The sequence below is a fragment of the Molothrus ater genome, chromosome 2 (assembly GCF_012460135.2).
Source record: "Molothrus ater isolate BHLD 08-10-18 breed brown headed cowbird chromosome 2, BPBGC_Mater_1.1, whole genome shotgun sequence".
NCBI classification, from domain to species: domain Eukaryota; kingdom Metazoa; phylum Chordata; class Aves; order Passeriformes; family Icteridae; genus Molothrus; species Molothrus ater.
Genome location: NC_050479.2, coordinates 75,814,840 through 75,827,598, shown reverse-complemented (window position 1 = coordinate 75,827,598; position 12,759 = coordinate 75,814,840). Strand labels below are relative to the sequence as shown.

Below are 12,759 nucleotides of genomic sequence, written 5' to 3'. Positions count from 1 at the left end.
GGAAAGGAATTTTTCTGAGTCATATTTCATTCAATGAAATGCTGAAGACCACTTCTTATGTGTGCAGTGTGTTGTCAGAAAATGTCTGCATTTATAGGAAAGTAAATCTGGAATGATCAGTGCATCTTGTTTCTTGTACAGAAAGTATTAAGAATTTTCTGTTTATGAAATATATTGAAACTACATTGTTAGATTGATATGCCACTCATAAATTAGTTTGAACTGAAACTAGAAATATTTCTATTCCAAGTAGGACATTGCTGCCTATATATGTGCACAGAATTTAGATGCTAGTATAAAGCTAACTGTGCTTTCTGTCATTCTAGCTACCCACATAGCTACTTTTCTTCTAAAATATTGTAGAAAAGTTTGTAGCTTACAAGTGGATATTGGGTATAGATCTATCTTCTGATTCTATTGATAGAACAAACTACTTAGAAAAGGACAATTACAGTCGATTATCTTGGAAAGGAATGATCAGATAGCTCTAGATATTCAGAGAAAATAACTTTGTTCTGAAGATAAATTCAAAGAATTCATCCTTCTTATAAGAGTGCTGCATTTTAAATTATCACTATATATAACTCATCTCCTCTGAATATATTTTATTTTAAGGTACTTGTGGTCCAGGCTGTCAGACCAGACAGACTACAGAGTGCCATGGCTCTTTTTGCATGTAAAGCCCTAGGTAAGTTAAATTTTTACCAGGGTATTTCTGCACAACAATTAAATAGGTTTTTTTGTCCTATGTTCCTCTCTTATATTATAGTTCTTATGGAATCCCTAAGTTTTAGTGTATGAAAATATACTGTAAATGGTTTGCTGATTTTGTTCTTGTAAAATATTCTTATAAGTGCTTTTAACATGGTTTGGTTTATTCTGCACAGTGATTGAAAATACAATAAAAAGATCTGCCAAATTCTTTTAATTCTTGAACACTGGAGTAATCAAGAAAGGAACATAACTGGTTTTCTCTAAGTTTTAACACTGCAGCACTCTCCTTAAGACTTAGATTTTCCATAAATGTTATTTTATGTAATTTACCATTTAAAGACCATTAGGTTTGTGATTTTATAAATTGAGTCTTAAAATATTATTTCATTAATATCAGTTATATTTGTAGAGCTCTTGGTCTGTAATACTTTACTGTCTGTTTAAAAATACACATGATTTAGAGTGGTTCAATGCTACTGTTGTCTATTTATTCTAGTCAGTCAATTTCCTCTCTCATATCTGTTATATCCAATGTTTGAAACCTGTATGCCAAATAATCTTAATATTGCAGTACAGCACACAAAAAACTTCCTTCAGTTTTTAGCAGTTTTGAGTGTCTCATCAGGGTAAGCACTGTAAGTTTTAAAAGTCACTTTATCTTACTCCCTTATGCTGTCTGTGAACATCATTTGTTGCTCAAAATTGACTCCATATCTGTCAGCCAAACTGGGATTTTCAGCGTTAAGGCATAGCTTATCTGTCAAACATTATTAGTAGATAGAGATAGTGGGTCATGGTGGCATGGCCCATGCTGACAATGTCCCTGCCTGCTGGACTCAAATGACAAGAGTGATCTACAGTGTGTGTGGCTCAAAAACCTGCAGAGAACTGAATGCAGAGTAAATTTATTTGCTTGCCAACTGTCTTCCAAATCTTAATGTATTACATAAATTACTTGTGTTGGGGCCAGTTCCTTGGAGGAATGCCACACAAGGGAATGTTTTTGATGAGTGAAGCTACAGCCTCACCAAGGAAGGCAAAATACCATTGACTCCATCTGGGTTTTCAAAACCAGTAAATTATCCACAAATCAGCCACAGATTTTTCATGCGTATCAGTAAGATTGGCAAAATCCTGACTAGCACTTTCTAACCAATAAAAAATGTCATGCTTGTATGAATATTTTTTCATAGTTTTTTTCTGCCATGTCTTTTTGAGTGTCCTTGCCCTGAAACAACTTAAACAAACTGTTTCACATAGTTCTAAAGGAAGCCATTAAATTTCCAATCTCATTTGGCAGCTTTCCTGTGAGACAAAATGAATTCCAAAGGAGCTGTATATCCTAAAAGAAAGCCTTTCAATTCTGTTTTATCCAGACCTTTTATTTCTTTTTTCACCTTTTACCTATATTTTGAAATTTATGCATGAAGAGAGAGTCAAATAATTTCTTTTAAAGATAATGTTCACAAGAATTTTCTACGAATGTATTTTGTAACACCTGACGCATGCTTATTTCTTTATTTTACATGCTATACAGAAATGCACCATGGTAACAGCCTTCCAGTACTTAAAGGGGCTCAAAAGAAAGTATGTAGTAACAGAACAAGAGGGAACAACTTCAAACTGAAAGAGAGTAGATTTAGATTAGATATTAGAATGAAATTCTTTCTAGGGAGGCACTGGAACAGATTTCCCAGAGAAGTTGTGGATACCCCATCCCTGTAAGCATTCAAGGCCAGGCTAGACAGGGCTGGGAGCATCTCAGTCTAGTGGAAAGTGCCCCTGTCCATGGTGGGGGATTGGAACCAAATGATCTTTGAGGTCCCAATACAGATTGTTCCATGATTCTATGGTACAAATTATATGGCATTATTCTGTGTGCAACATACAATAGCTCAAGTCTGAAAACAGACTGCATCCTCAAGGAAGTGTGTATTGCATCTTTTAGCAGTTGTGGCATAGATGTCACTGATTTGGACTCTTCTGGTTTACTGTATGTTCTGATTTCCTGTTGCACCCAATGCTACATTGGTTAAATGCTGGTCTAAAGATGCATGAAAATATATGGTTAACACTATTTAATTTATGATACAGTTATACATATATCTTTGGCCTCATGTATAAATACCTTGCCTTTACTAGGTCAGCATTCTAGACATTTAAGTTGTATATTAAAACAAATAATACTGTAAGTAATCATAGTACCAAGAACCTTGTAAGCCGAATAGTTAAGGCTCTCAAAGCAGTAAAGAGAGAAGTTCTGCATGTGGACATATACACTGCAGTGACTTCTAGCAAATAGCATAGCTTCTCACTCCACTTCTCTCTCTTTGTATGTTTTCCTCAAGACTACACTCTAAATGAATACTGCAATTTGTCAAGCTGGAAATCCAGAAATATTTTTCTTCTCAATATGGGGTGCCTTATACCTACCTGCATGTTGTAAGGATATTTTCTTCATTTTAAAACTGGTTTTATGGTGCCTCTTGAACAGAACTCTTGACAGCCAGATGAACTCTTGAGTGGATAATGAAGCACTCCATCATGTATAGTCACTTTATTTCCATAATAATTCTAATTCTAATTATAGGAATAAAAGAATTATCTCCATCACCTCTGAATATGAAACGTCTGTATAAAGAGACACTGGAAATTGAACCCATCCTGATAATAATTTCTCCTGGTGCTGATCCTTCTCAAGAATTACAGGAACTTGCCAGTGTTGAAAGAAATACTGAGTGCTACCATCAGGTCAGTCTTAGATAAGTGTGGTGATTAAAGCCCACAATGTGTAAAACTTTGTAGTAATATCTGTTTTACTTTGTTTTCCAAGAAAGTTAGTAAGTAAAATCATAGTTTGGTGTCTGTGGTGTTTTGTTGTTCCCACCTGTCTTGACACTAACTTCTCATTCCACTGGCAAAATGGGCTGGAGAAGAGACACACATTAGTCATGCTCTCAAAAGCAGAATCCAAATAAGAGACATTGCTCCAGTGTGGAGAAGGGAAAAATGAGAAGATGGATGGAAAAGAACAAAAGAGGCTGAGAATTGTTATACGTGCTGCAGCATTATCTTTTTTGGTGTGGAGTAACTGAAAAAAACAAAACCCACTAAAAACTAGACTTCATAATCTCCTCTGCTTATAGGATTTGCACATTTCTTCCTTCGATACAAAACACAAATTGGGTCTTCAGTGTTTGTGAATACTTAGGTATTTCATGAAATTCTGTAAAATATTTTGAGATATTTTACATCGTTGAAGGTTTGCAGGAATCCACTGGACAAAGCCCTTAGCTCCTGATTTAATCTTTCATACCTGGCCCTACTTTGAGCAGGAGATTGGACTAGATACCTTCCAGGATCCATTCCAATTAAAATTATTATATGAATCAAGTGGTTTCCTAATATTCCCAATACACAGTACCTATATGCTTTTTAACTTTCTCAAAAATATTATTTCCTTCTGTCATTTGACATATTAAGGGGAGGGAAGTTTTATCTAGCTGATAACTGGTTGGCATAGAAATGGAAAATGTCGAGTTTAATGTTGCTTTTAAATAGTCCTTGAAATTGTTCCTTTCCTGGAACATAAACGGGTATAATATATTTTTCCCATCAAACTGTAAATATTTAGATCCTGCTGCTATCTTATCTAGCTGTGAACATCGCAGAATGCATATTTCTTACTCTGCCACATGGATTTTCCTGTTTATCTCTAAATATCCTTTATATGTTGGACTTTCAAAATGCAGCGTAGCATGGTATTCAGTTAAGGATCAGGACTCAAAGTTAAATCACTTGAAAGTTGTAACACTAATGAGAATATTTTTTGGTTTTTTTCCTACACTTTCTCATGTAATTTGAATAGAACATAAAAGATAGAATTTTCTTCTCTGCTGATAAATTTCTCACATGGGATAAGGAAAAGAGTGCTAAATTTGTACCGTCTGCTACTATATTGTTAGTGACTTTCAGCTGTCTTCTTTTGGCTATTTTCAATTATTTTAAGATATTATGGACAGTTCTACTTAGTCAGAGAATCATAATACCAAGACAAGACCTTTCACATTGGCTGAAACCTCTTTATTTTCAACTTGTTTGGTTCAGGGTTTTTTGTTATCTTTATCTCCCAAATAGATTGTAAGGTAAAACTAATATGGTACTATAAAAAGTGAAGAATGGAGTATATGTTAAACTATTCATACATCTCAGCAAAACTGAGTATTTCTCTTCATAGGAAATACTCCTAACTTCTAGTTAAAAGAAACTTAGTTCTCATTTCTCTCTTATATTTGCAGTTCTGCAGTAATGCACCTTAGTCATTTTTATTTAAATTACTTTTTGACTTCCCAGAGAATATAATCACTGTCACCAAGTGATGTATGGTTTTTTCCATTAAAAGACTAGGTAATGTTGTTTGTACAGAAATTGGTTAGATAAGGTGCAAAGAAATACTTGTTTTCCTTAATCTTTTCCCTACTTTAGTAACCTATCACATTAGAGAAAATTCTGGTTGTCTTTAGTACTCTCTTTTTTAACGTATGTATTCCTAACTTGAAAACACGATTTTGTATTTAACTGTTGAATGAGGTATGAGCGATTCTTGATACAACTGTGTCTGTCATTTCAGATTGCCATGGGCCAGGGCCAAGCTGACCTGGCTATTCAAACTTTAAGAGAATGTGCTCAGAATGGAGAATGGCTGTGTTTGAAGAACCTGCATCTCGTTACATCTTGGCTTCCTGTATTGGAGAAGGTGAGGGTGAATAGAGAAGATGATACGGGAAACCAGACAAAATTAGTATGCAACCTTTTAGAAGCATTTCAGGCATTTCTATGGTGATGTTTAAAATTGCAGTTTAAAAATGTACTTTTGTGGTTTTCTCAGTTGTGAATAAGGTGAACTGCTTCAGATCTAAGCAGCTCCCTTTTTTGTGTGAGTGCTTTAATTTTTGTACAATGTACAGTATTTCTACCACAGTGAGTGACCAAATGCTCCAGTTAGGACTTCTGGTATTTTATGGGGTACTATCCATGTTTTTTCATGAACTATGAATCTATGTATGCTTGAATTTAATTTTCCCCCCCTTCGTTCTAGGACTTTCTTTTAAGTAGTTTTTTTTTTTTTTATGAAGTGCAGTCTCAGGCTGAGTCACTAGGAGGTTTTTGCTAATTTGAAATTAAAATGTCTCATTTTTTATAGAAACATGCACTTTTGGCATATAAAATCACTAACTTGCTAATTAAAATTGATTTTACACGATATACTTTTCATGAACATCACCATGAAATCCTCAAAACAAATTCAGAAGAAAATAATGGAATTCCTTCAACAGTTACTACAGTCTTAATTTTCCAGTTTTCAATGATTTTTGTAAAGCATTGTCCATGGGCATGAGCTTGGAGTCTGTCATTTGTCTCACAGTAAACATGTGGCATGTACCTTCAGCATTCCTATAATCCATTCTGAAAAAATGGAAAGGCAAAGCAAGATAGCACTGATGTGTTTGTCATGTAGTCTGAACAAGACAGTCAACGATAATGAAATGTTTGTAAGCTCCTTGCTGAATACAGAATTTCAGTTCTTGTAAGTATTAAAATATGGATATACATGTCAGGAGGGTCTTACTCTTTCCACATGAACGTAATACTGAATGTGTTAAATTTCTTGCTGAGCTTAATATATACTAAGATCTGCTGATGTTTGACTCTGCACATCCCCTTGCCTGTTTTGCATACCATTTGCAAGTGTGAGGCTATGTAATTCTTACATTTGAACATCCTCTCAAGAGACTGCTGCATATTCATAAGTCAGTTCCATCCAGGTACAGAAATTCAGTTCTCACAGTCTTTGAATGTGGACCCAAGTGTACCACAGTGAGGTAGATTGAAAACTGGCCTAATTATGTTACTCAAAGTGTTACTTTCAGCATTTAAAAATGCAGTTGAAGCCAGTCATCAGCATTGTGCTCTAGGCATTGATACTGTGACCAACATTGTTTAACATCCTAATTAATGAGGTGAATAATGGAACAAAGTGCATCCTCAGCTAGCAGAGATGATAAAAAACCTGAGGGAAATGATTGATGTAACAGATGAGTGTACTTTCATTCAAAAGGACCTTGATAGACTGGAGAAGTAGGCTGACAGGAACATTGTGAAGGTCAGCAAAGGGAAATGGCAAGTGCTTCCCATGAGAAAAAGTAACTCCAGCCACCCAAACAGTGTGTGAGGACAAACTGGCTGAAAAAAAGCTTGGTAGAAAAGGTCTGGGAGTCCTGGTGGGTAAGAAGGGGACCATGAGCCAGCAAAATGACTTTGCAGCAAAGATCACTGGCATCCTGGGCTGTTTTAGATAATGTTGTCTGCAGGTGGAGGGAGGTCGTCCTTCCCCTCAGCACTGGTGAAACACACCTGGAGTTCTGTGTCCACTACTGGGCTAGCCAGTGCAGACAGACATGGACATACTGGAACCAGTTCAGTAAAAGGCTGCAAAGGTGATGAAGGAACAGGAGCATGTATCATACAAAGAGAAACTGAGAGAACTGGGTCTGTTCAGCCTGGGAAAGAGAAGCCTCCAAGGGAATCAGAATTTTGTGTATTGGCTGATGGGAAAGAATAAAGGAGACTGAGTCAGACACTTTTCAGTGGTATCCCATAACAAGACAAGAGGCCATGGGCATAAACTAAAATACAGGAAATACTATTTAAATATATGATAAAACTTATTTTAGTGTGAGGGTGGTCAAACACTGGAACAAGTTGCCTAGAGAAGCTACCGAGTCTCCATCCTTGGAGATTCTGAAAACCTGACTGGCTACAGGTCTGGGCAACTTGTATCTGGCTCTGCTCTGAGCACAGAGTTGGACTAGGAAGTCTCTGGTGGTTCCTTCCAAGCTTCACAATTCCATTATACTATGTACTGCTTACAGTTGTCATTTTACTTAAATAGCTGAACAAGTAACAGTTTTTCAGATTATTTTCTTTTCTAAAAGCACTGAAAACAAAATGATAATAATTACGGCCTAGAGATTATCAGAATGAATGGCTTGTGGGAAAGTCTTTCAAGAAGTTTCTGAGCTAAATTTCTTCCAAGACACATACACAAAATTCTTGACTTTGTTCTGAAACCACTAGTCAGGCAACTTTGGTGTCTTTAATGACAAATGTGTGGGTTTCAACTGAGCATAAAGCACCAGCAGCGTGTTTCCATATATTCAATAATTATATATTTTTGTGAAGCCTTTATATTTGAAATAACTTTTGACAGTATTTCTCTTAGAACTCAATTTTCCAATCTTCAGTTTTCTGTGAATCATGATACATGAAGGATTCATGCAACAAATACTTGAAGAAAAAGAAATTAATATAGCTATACTGGTGTTGAAAGTCATTTAGATTTGTTGTTGATATGCAGCCCACATTGCAAGCCTTCATCATTTTTGATGTAGCCTTCTGGTGTTATTGTACTTAAAAGAAGTAAAGAACTGCTCTATATTTTTATGTCCTGAATTTAGTATCTAAGAGAAAGGTGCAAATATTTTGACACAGCTAGAATGAACTTCAGATTTGAGCACAGCAATGATATGGAATGTGTGGAGGCAATACATCTTGAACTATAACCTTATGTGTATAAGCAACTGTCGATTTTTTAAATAAACCTAACTTTCTAATCCAGGATATTATAATTTTGTAAATACTGTTCTATGTATAAAAAAACCCCAATCACCTCAATGACTATTTCAATATATAACATCTCTTTAATAGGAACTGAATACATTACATCCTCAACCAAACTTTCGTCTTTGGCTTACTACAGAAGTTCATCCAAAGTTTACTCCGATTTTGCTTCAATCAAGTCTGAAAATAACTTACGAAGTAAGATCTGTCTGGAAAGCTTTTATTAGATTCTTACATTGAATGCACCTTGATGTATAACAAGCTATATGTTTAGATAGTATAAATGGTTTTACCTTATATTTCAATTACATGTAATACAAAAAATACGAGTTTACCTTGAAAGATTATTTTTTCCTAGATGCTTTTTCAAATGAAAGTATGAGCTGAAAACAAGTTTACATCGGAAAACTAGTTGTTCTGTTTTGTGCTCCTGATTATTTTGTGTGTTTAATCACTTTTTCTTAAAAATCTACTCAAGTGTTGTTACAGGGATAGAAAACAAGGAATTTCTCCTTGATGAATAGCCTCATCTGAAGATCACAGAATCCCAGTTTCTCTTCCTTATTTTCCTTCTTGGCCTTAGAGCTTTATATTCACTGGACTCTTTCAACAAAAACTGGCTCTCCTTCCATACAGCCCAACATACAGTTAAAAGCCTTTTCTCAAAATTGAGAGCTTTGCATTTGAAATGGCTCAGTTTAAGGAATAACTGGGACTGTGTTCCTCCAACTGATTGGAAAGTAGTCTAATCATGAATGCACTTAAGTAGTGATGTCCAAAATGGAAATCATTAGTAGGAGTGCTTTTAAGTCTTCCATTGATAATGGAGTCTGGAGATTTTGCCTGCAGCTAATCCAGGAAACCTTAACCTTTAAGAGTCCAATGTTGCTGACTTTATTGAATCTGAAATAGTTACACTTTTACATTGACTGCAGGTATTTTAAAGTTTTTGCAGTACCTTCTTGCTTATATTGAGGTCTTCAATGATGCAATACTGTGTTAGTCATTTCACTATCTTTGCAATAATTGGAACTTTGCACATATGCAATATTTTAAATAATTTTTTCCCTTTCCAATTGCAGTTAATATTTTGTTACCTACATGATAGGCAATGACTTTGCAAAAGGTATTTAATTATTGTATGGTTGTAGTATGTTCTAATGTATGTAGAATGTTACCAATGAAGATACAGATATTAAAAAAAGTCAATTTACTACAATATTTTGCAATTATTTGTCAGAAGCAACAATGGTAATTTATGGAAACACTAAAAGCCATTTTTCAAAAAAAAAGAAAGAACAACAAAAACCAAATATTTTTAGAAATACAAAATTGTAGTTTCAATATCTCTGAAATTCATGTTTGTCTTCAGACTTGTAAATAATTTGAGAATGGCTGAGTATTCAGTGGTTTTTACTTTTAAGCACTTTGATTTTGGCTACTGCCTACACCTTAAATGCAGTTATTTCTAGTGCTTGTGAACATTACCTACCACTAAGTTATTTTAGTGTAGTGCAGTCCTATAAGTTGGTCCTGGTTACCATTTCCTTCAGTATGGCTATTTTCACTATAGAATCATTTTGGATTTAGGCCATTTATTACAAACATTTTCCTTGTTACATTTTATTCTATTAAGTACTGTTTGTCATTTCATTAAGTTACAAATTCCAGGTTATAATCTAAGAAAATAGCATATAAAAATACCAGGTTTTCTGTCTTGAACAGTGTTTTTCCTTCCAATGCAGGCACCTCCAGGCCTCAAAAAAAATCTCTTGCGAACTTATGAATCTTGGACACCAGAACAAATCAACAAAAAGGGAAATTTGTCTAGAGCACATTCTCTCTTCTGTTTAGCATGGTTTCATGCTGTATGCCAAGAAAGGAGAAATTATATCCCTCAGGTAGTAATTTATTTGCTATATTGTAAAAAATTTTCCCTATTTATTAGCTTTTATACTTAGAAGTATTTTTCATCACATATATGTTGGGTCATATTCAGAAATGAGATGAACTTGTATATTTCTGCTGCCTTTATTGTCTCTGAATTCATTGCAAAATAAGATCCTGATAACCTCAGTTCCTGTCCCTCTGAAAATTGCTTCTGCCTCCATGGGGTTATTTTGTGATTCATGAACTAAGTGATACTGCTACAGAAGTGTGGAAAAGATTCTGTGAATCCTGTTTGCTTGGGACAGGCAAAAATATTATGGAAACACAGTTGAATGAAAAGAGACACTAGAGGGAAGGAGGAGATGACATTGTCTACAATATCTTCATACAAACTCCTTCAAGGAGAAGGAAGAACAAGGGAGATGATTCATTTCTTGCAAGTATTATAACGATTTTCAGAGATGCATTTTGCCTTAGCTAAATTTTTGATTAAGTGAACATTTTTTCTGGCTGCAAGATGCTTAAATTAAAAGACCAAAATAAACACCAAACAGCAAACTACTTTATGTCTTGTTTGTTTTATTCTGTATAGACTAGATATGAAATTACTTTGTCATCTGAAGGATTTGATTTGGCATAGTCTGGAAAGTTTGAGAGTTTTTTGCTGGTTTTGACTTTGTGATTTTTTTGAGGTTGGTTGCCTATTGCAACCAAAAAGGCTTTTGAGTATGATGTTCAAGAAGTACAGTAGGTGAAAATAATTAAAGTGGTAAACTGAATGAATGCTCCTTTGTTCTTGTTCAAAATCATGTTCATTTAGCACCAGTTTTTTAAGTAACACAAGACAGGATTGGTGCTCTCTTTAATTCAGCTGCACAAATGTGTATACAGTGATGGGTTTTTATTTCAGAATTATTTTGTATTAACATTGATGTACAGTAGCTAATCTCAGGTAGAAGCTCTTGCATTTTTTAATGAATTTGAGTTGTTTTGGGTTCATGTACAGATCTGTCTTAAAACCCCAACACAGTACTGTTATGAGCATCTTTCCAGAATATGACCTTCAGGGTGGCTGGTGGATAGTTTTTTGTGGCCTGGGGAGCAGCTGCAGTCTTGACCTCAGGCTGTATTCATCTCACTGGACCATGTGCATGTTGCTGACACATTTGCATTTCTCATCATGAATCATGTGCAGTGTTGCTATGCTATCATCCATCTGCAAAATACACTGTAAAAAGATAGAGCAACAGGATATACCATTGAAATTTGGATTTCCTAAATGATTTCTCATATGTCAGTATTTATTTACACTTATCCATTTACACTGAAAGCTTTTTGTGAGAATTACATACACAGTATGCATTCCTGCTACATAAAAACAAATGCCCCAAGAACAAAAAGGAGGTACAAACTGCAAATGATTGAAATATATATTGTGGTCAGCATTTTTATGGTAATAGTAGCAGGAATTAATAATTTTTTTTGTCAGACAATAAGTGACATGAATTAAAGAGTAAGGTGATGGGAGTATTTTAAAGACTGTATTTGAAGAATCAGTTCTATTAATGAAAATCCTGTCTGTATGTTGAAATACAAAAAGGCCCTCAGAAATAAAAAATTGTAATTCAGTGCATGATCTAGTCTCAGATGTCTGCAAGTTTTAGTTGAAGTAAATATTGACAGGAAATAAAATAACCTTAAGTTTATATTTTCCATACTCAATGGATTCTGGTTTTTGTAAGTATATAAAATTAAATGCACTGTTACAACTGAATTTTTTTATACTACTGCTATTGTATTTTTCAAAAAATGCACTTTAGAGGACACAGGTTGTTTCTTTTTTTTTCCTTTAAGTATTATACAGCATTCAGTGACCACATGACACTGGTATTTTACTTCATTATCATCCTTGATTAAATGATCACTAATTAAATTCTTTGGGTTTCTTTTTATGATAGGGTTGGACCAAGTTTTATGAATTTTCTTTGTCTGATCTCCGTGCTGGTTTTGACATTATTGATGGACTCTTTGAAGGTAAGTCACTTCTTAAGGAAAGTCCCATTAGTAGGGATGTTGCATGAGGAGCTTTATCTTTCTATAACACTCATATAAAAGTGGAGATGCTGTACAGCTCATCATCAGTGAGCAAAACTAGTAAAACAGAGTGAATCATAAATCCATTTTTTGGGTGATTGGGCAAACCAATAATTCTTGGTGCCCAGGGAGTATGCTGCTCGGCTTCTTGAGTCCAGAGGAAGAAATAGGAAATACAGGGCTGCCTGTAAGATGAAATCTTGCATGTCCATTCCTTCTCAGTGTGAGTTCACCTAAATATTTAGTAAATGAATTGACTGTGAATTGAATATGAAAGACTTCTTCATATTGAAACTCAGTATCAGATAGATCCCACTTCATTGTTCTGTTAACCAATGTAGGAATTTCTAATATTAGTTAATGTGGTAAAGGCATTTTTTT

General features: G+C 34.7%; 1 protein-coding gene across 1 annotated transcript in view; it reads left to right on the top strand.

Annotated features, from left to right (window-relative positions):
* The window catches only part of DYNC2H1 (dynein cytoplasmic 2 heavy chain 1), a 143,509-nt gene that overhangs the window by 76,682 nt on the left and 54,068 nt on the right, over window positions 1–12,759 (top strand). Inside the window, 6 exon segments of the mRNA XM_036382349.2 lie at window positions 616–688; window positions 3,305–3,465; window positions 5,345–5,470; window positions 8,482–8,592; window positions 10,140–10,295; window positions 12,243–12,318. Of these exon segments, the coding sequence (XP_036238242.1) occupies window positions 616–688; window positions 3,305–3,465; window positions 5,345–5,470; window positions 8,482–8,592; window positions 10,140–10,295; window positions 12,243–12,318 (703 nt within the window).